This window comes from Homarus americanus, unplaced genomic scaffold, assembly GCF_018991925.1.
Source record: "Homarus americanus isolate GMGI-L3 unplaced genomic scaffold, GMGI_Hamer_2.0 scaffold6317, whole genome shotgun sequence".
NCBI lineage: Eukaryota > Metazoa > Arthropoda > Malacostraca > Decapoda > Nephropidae > Homarus > Homarus americanus.
The window spans coordinates 3152774-3166531 of NW_024730668.1; the positions used below are offsets into that span (position 1 = coordinate 3152774).

A 13758-nucleotide genomic window follows, 5' to 3' on the forward strand; every position below is an offset into this window, starting at 1 on the left:
GATAGACAGGTGGAATCGTTCAATCAATATATGGAATAAACAAATACATGAATAGATAAAAAAAGTTATTGTTATGAATTACTGATGAAACACATATCAAGAAGTTAGAGAAAAAGATGACAATAATATAAAATGGAAGTTTGTGTAGGATAAACCTCCTATGTTGCTGATGGTTTTTCCAGTGACGTCAGATCCAATCATCTCTGGTGTGTTTCAAGGTGGTGTATTTTTGGACCCCTCAATCTTTTTTTTTCTTCTACAAAAGATCTTTTCTGTACTTTAGTCTTGCTAACACTTTGTAGGGCCATGCGTAAATCATGATGATACAGCTCAGTACAGTATTATGAATCTTTTTTTTCAAAACCCAAGCGCATTATATAAACCCTGTATATATATTTATACATAATCCTTTTATTAAACCCATCCACCATGTATACGTAAGTAATAGAAGATGTAGAAATTAACTACAGTACTTCTCTTTTAAACCTTGTTAAAGTTGTCTTTAATTAAACCAACTAGTATACTGTAGAAACCCATGTGTAATTTAGATAACTATGTCCTATATACAGTAGCTTCGGTATCCCAAGTGTGTATTTTGTAACTTAACCGAGATCTGTTTATTCTAGGCTTGAGTCTCTAGCTTAACCAAGTTCCATACACTGTAGCTTAACTTTTTTTTTTCAATAATCCACTTTAGTTCATGTACACAAATGGGACTCCCTGAGTGTTGTCTAAACATAGTACAGTATTAACGTGTAGGTGCAGGGTAGGGTGATGGGCGTCTCTTATCATCTGATAAAGCGTATGTCTCGCCCTGGTCGTTACTATCACCATATACACACATCGAGGAGTAGAGCCTGGGCTGACAATTAGCTGGAAACCTCATGGTCTTGTCCAGGACGATTAGAAGTACGAAGAATAATGGAGATACAGAAGAAAGAAAAGATGAAAAAATTAGTCTTTACCCCCTCCCCCTCCTTCCTAAGACGGATTTTTTTTTTTTTTTTTACGGGGATTAGCCCACCCGGGCACAGGTCACTGACCCACATTGGGGCCTGGGGGGCGAAAATGTAATAATAATAATAATAATAATAATAATAATAATAAATAATAGTCATAATAATTCATAATAAATAGAATTTATGATAAAACAAACAAAAATAAAATAATAAAATAATAATGATAATAATACAGTAACTGTAATAATAATAATAATAATAATAATAATAATAATAATAATAATAATAATAATAAAGAACTATAAATACAAAAATGAAAAAAAAGATCAAAAGTGAGAAACGATATATGTATGTTGTGTTGTCAATGGTAAGAGAAACAATTGAGACCCTGCAATTGCGTGTAAATGAAGCAGAAAGTCAGATCAGCAACCTGGGACTTGGTCACAATTTTTGTGATGCCATATGGCAGCAGGGTCTACCATTAGACAACACATTATGCTTCCAATATCTTCCCAGGCGGTAGTACCTCCCTGTTTGGTAGCTGCCTACTACCTACTACCTAGATGCCATGCATTTTATTAGTCGGAGATGCATGCATGTGTGTGTGTGTGTGTAAGCGCTCGCACGCACCTCAGAGCTCACCAACGAAGGTGACATCCGTAATAACTCATATCATTGTCTCATAGCTGGATGATCGTCATACTTGATTCCAAGTGACAGCAAAGTACTGCAGTGTCGAATTAGTAGTAGTAGTAGTAGTAATAGTTTGTGTTTGGCAAGGAATGAACACATAGGTCATCTATGAGTTATTGATAATTTTCACAATGGTTGAAATTGGGCTGTTCTTTAGAACGATCTGTACAGTATTTGGTTGTATGGGCTGTATGCAGTTGTAGTTTCCAACAGTAATACTGTTTGTGGACGAGGGATCTCAGGTGGTAGCAGGAGACGGTGATGAGGATGGTGTGTGTGTGTGTTGTGTGTGTACAGTTATTTAGAAGTATATTTGTACCTGAATATGTTTTAATTACTGTATTGTTATTCTTATTTTATGTGTTTGCACCCAGGTTGATTTGTATTTGTATATATATTTTAATTTACTGTTATTATTATCTTATGTGCTTTACTTCTATTTAATAATAATAATAAATGGTTTATTAATAGAGTTGCAGCCGGTGGCTGAAAATACACAGACTTACATGTGATTTAGACATAATGATATAATATGTATTGAATACATTTACAGGGCTGTACAGTACATAAATCAGTAGTTGTCTATTATTTTAACAATAGATGGGATGGTGCTGTTCTTATATCTATCGGTGCGGGCTCTTATGGGCTGAATTTTGTTGTAGTGGCGGACTGCGCGAGTTGGGTGGGGGGCTGCAGGTGGCAGGAGGTGGCGATGCCGAGGGTGGTGCGGTAGTCCACGGCCAAACCTTTCCGGTGCTTGGTGGTGGAGGTCACTGAGGGATGGCATTTCCATCCAAATACACCCATTGGTACTGTTATGTAAGGTTTAAGCATCATCAGAACATATTTTTGTTAACACACCTTAACAATGTACTATACTTTACAGGGGTATTGCTAAATATCCTGACAAACATTCTAATTCTGGGTACAGCACAAACCACAGCTCAATTTGACTGATGTTTCTAAATGTTATGTTTAAATAAAATAACTGGAGAAGTGTGTCGAGGGAGAGCGATGCCCTTCTGGTTATTTATCTGAAAGCTTTATGATGGAAAAGTACAATACTGTATGTGAAATGAAAAGAAAACTTTGTGATCGTATAAGAAATCTGAGACATGGTTACTTAGGGAAGTTATCATGTGTACTAAGTGGGAACTATATAGATGATGTGAAGATTAAGGATTTTGTTTTTGTAGGTTAAGGATTTAAGCACGTGAGTGTATGTATGTTTCTACTTATCAACTTAGCTTTGTCCTGTCTTGAATCACTTTCTGCTGGGATATCCTTCCTTTCTTTGAGGTCACTGTTTCCTTTGATCTAGCTCACACAAATGTGGCATACAGATAACTGTTAGTTTATTTTTTTTTTAACTCATAGAACAAAGTCACCATACACAATATTTATCTGAAGTAATAAGAACATTAGTGTAGTAATTCAAATCTTTGACCTCTTTCCTAAAACTGGTCCTGGTCACTCCTGTAACTTTCCAACTTCTTCTGATTTTGATACATTTTCCTTATTTACAAGTGTCACTTGGTTTAATTAAAATGTTCAAATTAGTTCAAAACTTTATTCACAATCAAAAATGCACAAAAAGAACATATTTGACTAGCGTGTTCCATGCTGGCAACCTTTCTTAGTATTTAGACTGTCATACGGTTCTTGTAAAAAAATTATACATATTAAAAAAAAAGGATCCTGTTGACTTACCAGAATATTTATTATGTAAAAAGAAGACATACAGAAGAGTGTCATTGAAGACTTACAATTACATACAGTACTCTACTAAGTTTTATGTGTCATAGGAATGGGTGTATCATTAGGCTTAGGACATTTCTGGGTTTTCTTAGCCTATAATGATATGAGTTTAAAAGTCGAGTGGCTTAGTCAGCACAAGGTTAATGACCTTAAATGAAAATGTCTACAAATATTCATAATAAGTAAGGACACAGGAGTCAGGGCTCTAGGGAAGTGAGGCATTGATCATGAGGAGGGATGATGGATGTGGATAGCGGGTGGGCACCTGAGAAATTGAGGACTTTTGGCGAGGGATTGTGGATTTGAGGTTGTGTTGCCACTGACGCTGCTGCTGTAACTGGAAATGTTGATATTACTGGCGCTTGTAGGTACGCTTGGAGACCACGCCATCACACTCTGACAACTGAAGAGCAAGGACAGTATTGCAATATGTATATCTTGTTAACATTATTTGAATAGGAAATATTTCAGACACTCTTATACATCAGAAAAAAGGTGAAGAGTGCCAAAGTTTTGTTATGAATAGTCATTTACTGTACTAAGTCTTAAGTTTTTTTATAAGAGTTTCTTATAATTAATTTTTGCTGATTAAAGAAATCCTATAGTTTGGTTTTGGAGTCTTATACTGTATGTAATGGTGGATGTTCCTTACATCCACTGTGTGTACATTTTGGAATGACTATCTTTCACCATCTTGACCAAAATTATGCAATGACGAGTTATTATTTAAGCTAACCAGTTGTGGAATTTTGGTGAAGATCGCATCAAAATTGTGAACGAGTGAAAAGACAGACTAGAAACTATTAATAAATAAACAGATTAGTACAATTTAAATGATCAACTATGATATTATTTGATGAAGGTGTGAGGAAATGAGTGGTGGCTGCTCACTGTGTATATGTAACCCCTCCCTCCTTCCTTCCCCCCATCCCTCTGGTGCCAACACCCAATATTATACTATACATGAAGCACATTAGTTGCCAGGCAGCTGAAGTAAACCCCCCCCTCCCATCACAAGGTTAATTTCCTTGGATTCTCAGAAATTTGTATTCTAAAATTTCCTCCGAATTTAATATTTAAGAACGTGATAAATAATTCCACTTTGTCAAAACAGAATGGAGCTCCCAGTCTTTTAACATCAAATTTTGCTCCAAGCTTGGTGAAGAGGATAAAGTAAAGTTTGAACATTAACAAAGAACTCATTCAACCAACACAAATTTGGAGGTGAAATATGAACAAGATGAAGTAAAAAATGTTTTAGCAAAATTCGAAGACACGATTTTTCTATCAGTTTCAGTATTCCTTAACTTTGCACTTATACAGTACTTTACGTTCTTTGTCTTATTTCTGTGTTACGTCTGGGTTTTTTTATACTTGAATAGTTGTGATGGCTGAACCTTTGCTTATGTGAAATTTCTTCTTACCAATACGGACTTACCATAATCATGTGAGTGTCGGTGAACTCTCTGGTGTACTTGGCACTCTTGCCTTTGGTCGCGGTCTGCACTTGCACCAGCTTGTCACCGTCCATCGAGAACACTGTCTGTAACACCAGATATACGCACAATAAGACTTACTGCTCCAGGTTATGGCTTTATATAATAAATGTCTTGAACAAACAACCTTATTGTTGGTTTAATGAAGAGCATGAACTGTGACTTTATCTGGGTGCTGTTATTTGGGGTACAGGTCAGTTGTAATATTAGATTAGTAAATAAAGGGTCTTGTTTATATAATACAAATTAGTTATGATGACTGGTTGTAAGGTTTAGTTTACTTGTGGTGGTGGATTACCTATTCAGATTAGATTGATTATGATAACGAGATTGACAAATTACAATTATAGTATCACTAAAACTAAATTAGACAAATTAATTCAGACTTCTCTACCATCACCCATCTTACACTCCACCTCGACCACAATCACCCCCTCTATTACTCGCCTTACACTCCCCCACCATCATGACCCACCCAAACAACCCACCCCCCACCATAAGGGGCGGATCCAGGGAAGGGGGGGAGCTGTAAGCCCCCCTCCCCCCAGAATTTTCTTTGAAATCTGACCAATTTCATGGGCATTTTGAGGCCATTTTGATGCTATGCGCACTTGATATTAAGAGATATTCTGAAGTCAATAATAAATACTTTTTAGTATACAAAAATACCTGAGTACACTACTGCATTAAAGAAAAAAAATAATTTTCTGGTGAAAAGGGGAGGGGGGGGACCCCCCCTGGATCCGCTCTTGACCACCTCGACCACTATCACTCAATTCACTCCCACACCACCATCACCCCCTCCAAACCTCCCCCCCCCAGTTACCACCAGCACAATCACCACCTCTATCACTCACCTTACACTCCCACACCACCATCACCCACCTCAAGCAACCCCACCACCTACCACCTACCACAACCACTATCACTCACCTTACACTCGCGGCCGTCGAAGGTGGACTCATCGATCTCTTGTCCAATCTTAAACTTGATCTCTGTGGTCTTCATGGCGGTGCTGGTCTTCATATTCCATTCACCGTCCTTCTCCGTCAGCTCCACCGTGGGCTTGCTTGTCTGACCCAGCTTACGTAACATCATACCTACTCCTGCAGTGATGGAGAGGGTGGTGAGTGGGGTGTTAATGTGGCGGTGGTGGGAAGTGAGGATGTTGAGTGGTGACGGTGAGTGGGGGGGGGGGTTGAGTGGGATATTAATTCGTGAGTTATGGTGTTGAGTTGGTGTTGATTGATGAGTGGGATGCCATTGAGTAGGTAGACTAGTGGCAGTGGTGTTAAGTTGGGTATCAATTAGTGGTGTGGGGAGGAGTGTGTTGATACAAGGAGCTGCTAATGAACTCCGGTACAGTATTCATTAGCGGAAAAAAGACGAGAGGATGATTACAGCTGAAGACGTGATCAGCAGCCATGAATAAAGACACATGAAAAAAAATATATGTATAATCAATCCCTTTTTCCAAGTCAGTTTGTATAAGGTTCGTATGTTCCTTATCACTTCGGATTTACTCTGACGGCAATACAACTCTATACTCTCATTTATATATTGACGAATTATCTCTCTGTGTTTGGATTGTTTTGTAATTAATGCGTAAGAGGTAGAGAGTAAGTATGAAGCCACCTCTTGTTGTTAGTGAACGATATCTTGTGGTAATGCAGGGTGTAGGAAGGGGCAGGCTACAGCGGATTACAGTCGAGCTAAATCAACAACTGGCTATAGATACCAGTAAATTGAAATAACAATGAATAGATTGTCAAGGAATTGATGTATGTTGTTTAATCACCAATAGGAATTTTTTCATTCTGTTTTATGGTGATTTTTTTACATACGTATATTTTTTTCTTCAGGACGCAGGGGACATGTTAAGTTATCTACTATAAAGAAACTGATGGATGGATGGGCTGGATGTTGACTAGAGAAATAACCTGGCAGAATAATTCCTTCGAGGAGTCGTAATAGAGAAGGAATATCTAGACACTGTACGTATAAGATCTTAGTTTTAACCCCTCTAGTTTGTTATCAAGTTTAACCTTCTTATAATAATCTTCACTGTAAACACTTTAAAATTTCTCGCATCTATTAAATATGGCGTTATCTCCAAAATGTTGGGTCACAGGGGTCAAATACTGAGAAGTATCACAAGGTCTGACAGTGTTGGAGTAAGCCAGAGTGTACTCTTGTGAGCAACACCAGACTACTGGGGCAGGGTGTACTATAAACACGACGAATGATGCTCCACGACCGCCCCCCGCCAGTGAAGTATTTCCCGGGTTAGATATTCTGTAGCGTAGGATAATGTAATGTTTGAACGAGAGTCCTAGCAAAGCAACCAAACTAAATCCACTCTAACTAACATTATCCTGGGGATGGTTGTTAGCTAGGTTAGGGGGGGTTAATCTGTTTGGTTAAGTTAAACTGGGATAATTATTATTTAGATTTGTAAAGTCTGGTTTGAATGCAATATTACGATTTTCGTTTTTCACTTTTCGTGGAATTTGTGATGAATTCTCGCCTCCCCAAATAAACCTTACACACACACACACATTTCCTGTTGCTGATTGGCCCGTCAGGAAGTATTGCAGTAGGCAAGGACATTATTTACGTGTAAGCAGCTGTGTCGGCACCTTTCTCCCTGCGCCATCCTCCCCCCCACTCCAAGTCCAACCCTCCTGGTCCCGGCTGTAAACAAAGTGTGCTAGTTATGGTCGAGTCTAAACAAACTTTGGCTTCAGAAGACAAGCTTTGCGTTACGATGCGCTATACTTCTTTCGGTTATCTTTGCCTTGTATAGTTTAATATCCTACGTTTACCGTGTAAGTAATCGCCCCCGTGGTATGTATAGTAGTACTGTACATGTTCTTCATCGAGATACCAATACAAGATGAGAAAAAAATAAGTAAAACTGGAGGCATGCTGGTGAGGTTTACTCGGTGAGACACGACCACCAGTTTCCCAGGACCACTGTGGAAATGTGTTTATGTGAAGTTGATATGCGAGGCAATCACTCAACTGCTGATAACATAAGCAGACTGTTACGAATTTCACACATTGACTATACAAGTTACTATGAACGCAGTAAGATACCTCCGTGGGATCGTTTTTTGAGCCATTCTCTGTAGTGCGCCTAGACAACTACAGTATCCTTCAAGTAACTAAGTAACTATGTGGTCTGTATTTATTTACACACTGATGTTTGTGTGTTGTCACATCCATATATCAACTAGAACAGCTCTAGGGTCGGCTTGCTGATGTTAAAGGTTATTGAAACACTTTAATACCAACTAAAATATTTGGTCAGGATGGGATTTCTTATCTCTGACTACTGCATATTGTAGTCACTCAAGAAAATCACTCCTGACGTCCTCGTTATTTGAAAGTAATTTTTATGTGTTTATATTTTGTTTCTTCTAATTTTAATGCCGTCCAACCTGTGATAAGTTTAGTACTTTGACTTTTACTTCCTCACGTATCATGATGGTCTATAATAAATCCCACACACCGTGTTGTCTTTCACCAGCTTATCGGTTCTTAACATTAAGCCAAGGCAGATAACGCTGTTTATCTTTTATGTCATCCTGAGGTACCTTGGTAACAGCGACCCTCTTCCTTCTCAGATTCAGGTTTGCCCCCACGCAGCGCTGGGGCTAGTTTATTGGGTACTCCCATACTTTGACCTTCCCAGTAGACCTTAACCGCTGAACCTCTTGAGGGCGATATTGGTTACGTCATGGAATCTAGTGCAGTTATAACCAGCTTATTTCACCTTGAAGCTAACCACCCTAACCAATCTAGCTTAATTTAACCTCATCAAACCCAACCCAACTTAACCTCCAGGTAGCGACAATGTGTTTAATCATCAGGTGAAATATATTAGGGCGGCAAATTTTGAAGCGATCCATAAAATAGCTTTTTTTTTCTTTACGTTGAAGTCATCAGGTACACACACTCTGGACCTATCTGGTGACATCCGCTGGATGATAAGATGAACAGATATTACAGGTATTGTTTGGTTGGGGCGTTATTAATTGTCGGATTCAGATTTTCAGAGCTGCCTCACAAGCGCTGGGGTTTGTTTAGTAGGTACTCTCTTTGCATCTTGTGAAAGGCGAAGCCCAAAAACGCATCATAGGGAAGCATGCGGATTTCTAGTTTGCCGCCTTTGACTTATTTGCTTAACGAGAATCAGTGCCTGGGGGTCATTTGTTGTGCTCGCAAGTTACATGTAATGGGGGAAGGGTAAGTGCATATATTGAGGATTCCCTGTACAGGTTCATCTTCTTAAAGTAAAACGTGGTTGGTCCCTATTACTACTCCTACAGCTCGCTGCCATCCACCTATTGCCCTTCCTCTCAACCTTTACTCCTGTCACTTGCTTTTTAGTTAGGCAGTTGGTTCCTAACTATGTCAAGTGCTGCTAGGGCCTGTCTCTTGGAGGAGGGGCATTTGGCCAAAAGGGGACAACGTGTAGGAGGAGGTTTTGGGTCAAGCCAGGATGTAGTGAGGAAGAGTCTGAGAGTCTGGTCGTTTACAAATAGTATGCGGTCAGGTTCCGGGTTGTCTATGTGCTGGCAGAGGGCAGATGTAAGTTATCCACAGACACGGGGCAAGTCAAAGGTCATCTTGATAACATATTCCTCATCTTGCCCCCCCCCCCCTCCCCCTTTAATCAGCCCCGTCCTTCCCCTCCCAAACCATCTGAGTTCAAGGGTTGTCTCATCGTGCTATAATAACGCGTTTACACACACAAACACGCACACAACTTCATGTTAAGTCTGAACCCCGAAAGTGAGCTCGTAACCTAATGTGGTGCAATTCAGTCTGACCTGCGGATGTAAACCCCCTATTCCAAGGCCCAATCTCGAAGCGGATTAGGTTGAATTACATCACGGTGTGTCCAAGAAGTGCGGTTGCAGCTTCTCACATGCGTCATCGCGTAAATCAACTCCAACCATTGTGCAGATCGTTTCTTATTTTATGTTTTAGCTGTTTCTTAGTTATTTTAAGTCTTTCGAAAAATTTCACAGCTAATGCAACATACCCTGGAGGTACAAAGTACTGGTTTATCATTCTTAAAGACTCCCTTAGCCACCTGTAAGGAAAGTACGCGATGGGAGATACCTGTACTACTAAGATTAGGGGCAGAGTTTCCTGTTTTGGGGGTTTCTTAGCATTCTGGGATTCTGGGACAAACCAGGATATTTCCCGGGATTTCTCGCATCAGGTGATATTTGTACTAACTAATGCTATATGCTAACCCTATACTTCATTAGTGTAGTATCTGTAGATTATTTGATAGGCAATTGATTTGATAAATTATATTACACTGAAGCAAAGTTCTCTTTATTAAGTTGCATACTGATGTAAAAGTAGGTACATAATATGATTAAACAAGCAAAATTTTAATTAATCTCATTCCGTTAGCCATAAAAGAAACTCACAGACATTTGGAATGGCATTCAAAGTTAGCTATTATAAAAAATTAGAATTCTATATTTAATGCCATTTGGAAGCCACATTCTACGAAAACCTAAAGCGAACACTTGAATGACCTGTGAAAAAAATAATAGCATAAAATCATTTGTGCACACAAGCCACACAGTCACGCACACATCAAAAGTTGTTCATGAAATAACTCTTCAAGAAGCACAAACAGTCAATCTCATTCTGTTAGCCACAAAAGAAACTCAACGATATTTGGAATGACGTTCAAAGTTAGCCATTATAAAAAAATAACTATTCTATGCCATTTGGAAGCTCTACTCTACATAAAACTTAAAGAGAACACTTGAATGACCTGCGTTTTTGTATTTTACATCGTGCAAATCAGAGATAAGGAATAACAATAAGAATCCCAGGATTTGAACCAAATTCCCGGGAAAAAAAAACATAACCACTTACGCCCAGGATCCCGGGAAGGAAACCCTAGGGCAGACGCAGCAACACATTATCACTGATTAATTATGAGACACCGTACTCCAGCCTTAATCACTGCAAAGTTCTGATAGCTACGGCCCTAGTTACTCCAAGCTGTATTACCACGGCCTTAGTTACAGGAAATATTGATAATTACGATCTTAGTAATCGAAACTTATAACTATGGGCTCAGTCAGCAGTACTGATTCCCTCAAACAATGATAATATCGTATAATTATTGCCTTAAAGTACTAAATATTTCAACAAGTATGGCCTCAGGCACCTCAATAACCGCAGATCAGTGGCGCAAGAAAGGATTTTCTGACGGGGGAGCACCTCTAGACTCTAACATAAAAATACTAATAGATGACAACTGTACGGAAGGTTTAATAATCGAGATTGTATTTGAAGATTTGTAATACTGTATGATTTCTAATATGATCAAACATACAACAAATACTAGTAACGTAAATTAGTACGGAGAGTGAGGGGGGGGGGGGCGCCACTGCCTCAGATGCCTTGAAAATTGTAGTATCAAACCCCCAGATCAATTCAAACTCGAAAACCAAAGACAACAACAAAATGACCTAAAACTCTCGAACCTCACTCCAAAAAATAAACAAATAAACTGTGCTTTAAGTAAGAGAAAGAAATTTTAAGACCATAACTTACCGAGAGCCTTCATGAATTCATCGAAGTTCTCAGAGGAGTCGAGAGTGTATTTGCCGGCGATGGGAGCCATTGTGTAATATGCTGAGGCAAGGAGTGTCTGGTGGCGGCGACTTGCTGCTGCGACGGCTGGGGCCAAGTGAACGTTGGACAGGGGCGAGCGAGCAGCTTATATAAGACCGCAATGAGTCGGTTACCCAGACACTACGTTATTTTTGCGACACGTTGATTTCTTAAGTCGATGATATGTATGTAAACGTTTAGAAAAAGTCAAAAATTTTCACGTTGGATGTTTTTATGACGATATCTTCTGAACAATTTGCCTTTTTTTTTGTTAACAAAACAAACCAGGCCTCTCTTGTGGTAGGGTCAATACTTATCACTAAGGGCCTGAGTACACTGAAGTAGACTACCACAGTGTTTGTTTTTCCTGGGATGAACAGTAAGACACCCAGGATTTGTCTGCATTAACCAAACTTTAAAAAAAAACCCATCAAATTAATGCAGTTTAACAGTCCTTAACCCTTTAATGGTGATAGTTTAAGCAATATAGTCCCTTAAAGACGATAGTTTTAAGTATTAATTCCTCTTAATGACGATGATTTAAGATAAAGCTTCCTTTAAGGACGATAATTCATGCTGTGATCCTCAGAAGGTTAAACCATCGCCCACGAAAGATTTAGTTAGGATGCTTAGGCTAAGTGAAAGGTATTGAGGAATGAAAACAATAACCTCGAGTAGTGGACGATACTTGTGGTGGCGATAGTGATAAGGATGATGAGGGTGTCATGTTGACGATGATAGTGGTGATGAGGGTAATGATAACGATGGTAGCGATGGTGATATTGATTAGCGATGAAGGTGGTGATGATGCTGGTGCTATAATGCTGGTGATAATAATTATGATAATTTTGAACATGGTGATGATTATAGTGGCGATAATACTGATAATGATGAAGACAGGAATGGTAGTGACTCGCCCTTTGACCCTGGTGACTGAGTAAAGTTTTAGGGATAGCACGAAATAGCAACATCGTACCCAGAGTCCAGTGTTTCATTATCTCTGGCAGACACTCACTGATGATACCTCAAGTATGTATCTTCCCAGTGACTCGTAGTCGGTGAGATAACATCCTCCTGCACTCTGGGAGGAGAGATAAATTGTAGAGTACTTGGTAATAAGCTTGAGAAACTAATCCTACTTGGAGTTCTTTATAAGAGACCTGGAATTCCGTACCAACAAACCATCTCTCCACCAGTACATACATACAACTGACACATTATCCACTTGATGAGTTTTATGTAACTCTGCATGCTTGGGTTCGAAAAGTCGCATTCGGGGAGGGGGAGGGGAGAAGCGGACCCCGGGGGCGGCTCTAATGGTTGCCAGGGAGGCGAGTGAGTGTGTGGAGACGTGTGACGCGGATCTTCTCACTTCGTTTACCAGGATGTTTTAATCACCCCGGGAGGTCTTCATCCGCATTTTGTGTGATTGTATATGTTTGCATAGGTTGTGGTTTTCTGAGTGTGTAGGCATATGTCTTTGTGTGTACGTGTGTTTAGGTTATCTTTCGCATGTGTACTTTTGTACGTGTGGTTGTTTTATAAACATATGTGTTCACACATATTTGATTATATGCATGAAAGCGTTTCAGCGAACGTTGGAGTAGCTTGAGCGGCCCAGTTACAGAACACGAACGTCGAGGAACCTGACCTGATGAGTTACCGAACACACAAAACGTGGTCATTGGAGAAGCCACATCATCACAGAGGAGAAACTAAGTCATCGTATTTGTAAACAATGTGAGTGACAGCGTTTAATCTTCAGCGAAAAACATCGTTTTTTCTTAATTTTAAAGCAAAACAAGTCCATTGGAGGTGTTTTAAGGTAGAATGACGGCTATATTAAGATCAATTATCAATTAATATGTAAATAAGTGAAGCTATATTCATATTTAAGGGGTTGGGTGTAAATGGAACTGCCCAGTATGGGCCAATAGGCCCGCTGCAGTTTCCTCCATTCTTATGTTCTCATCTTTGTCTTAGGTGTTCACGCATAGACTAAAGACTCGTGAATGGAACTGCTGATGTAAACTTAATGATGGCACAGTCATCTTTTCACTGTCATTGGACGCCTAAATCACATATAATGTCACATAAAGACGAAGGCATTTCACCGATGAAAAATTGTCAAGCTTCCAATCGCAGGAATTCCCGATGGGATTGCACGTAATATAACATAGCTGTGTCTAGGT

The 13758-nt window shown here is 39.4% G+C and overlaps 2 protein-coding genes across 2 annotated transcripts in view; one reads left to right on the forward strand and one right to left on the reverse strand.

Moving 5' to 3' along the window:
• Positions 1–13758, forward strand: part of LOC121867177 — a 64148-nt gene that overhangs the window by 22573 nt on the left and 27817 nt on the right. Inside the window, exon 7 of the mRNA XM_042366966.1 lies at positions 6769–6900. Within this exon, the coding sequence (XP_042222900.1) occupies positions 6769–6787 (19 nt within the window). The 3' untranslated portion in view covers positions 6788–6900. The remainder of the gene's footprint in view (positions 1–6768; positions 6901–13758) is intronic.
• Positions 3209–11657, reverse strand: LOC121867178 (sodium/calcium exchanger regulatory protein 1-like). The gene is made up of 4 exons (XM_042366967.1): positions 11507–11657; positions 5840–6012; positions 4849–4953; positions 3209–3813 (listed from the first exon to the last, which is right to left on the reverse strand). Exons 1-4 carry the CDS (start codon positions 11574–11576, stop codon positions 3763–3765), a joined length of 399 nt encoding a protein of 132 aa, XP_042222901.1. The 5' UTR covers positions 11577–11657; the 3' UTR covers positions 3209–3762.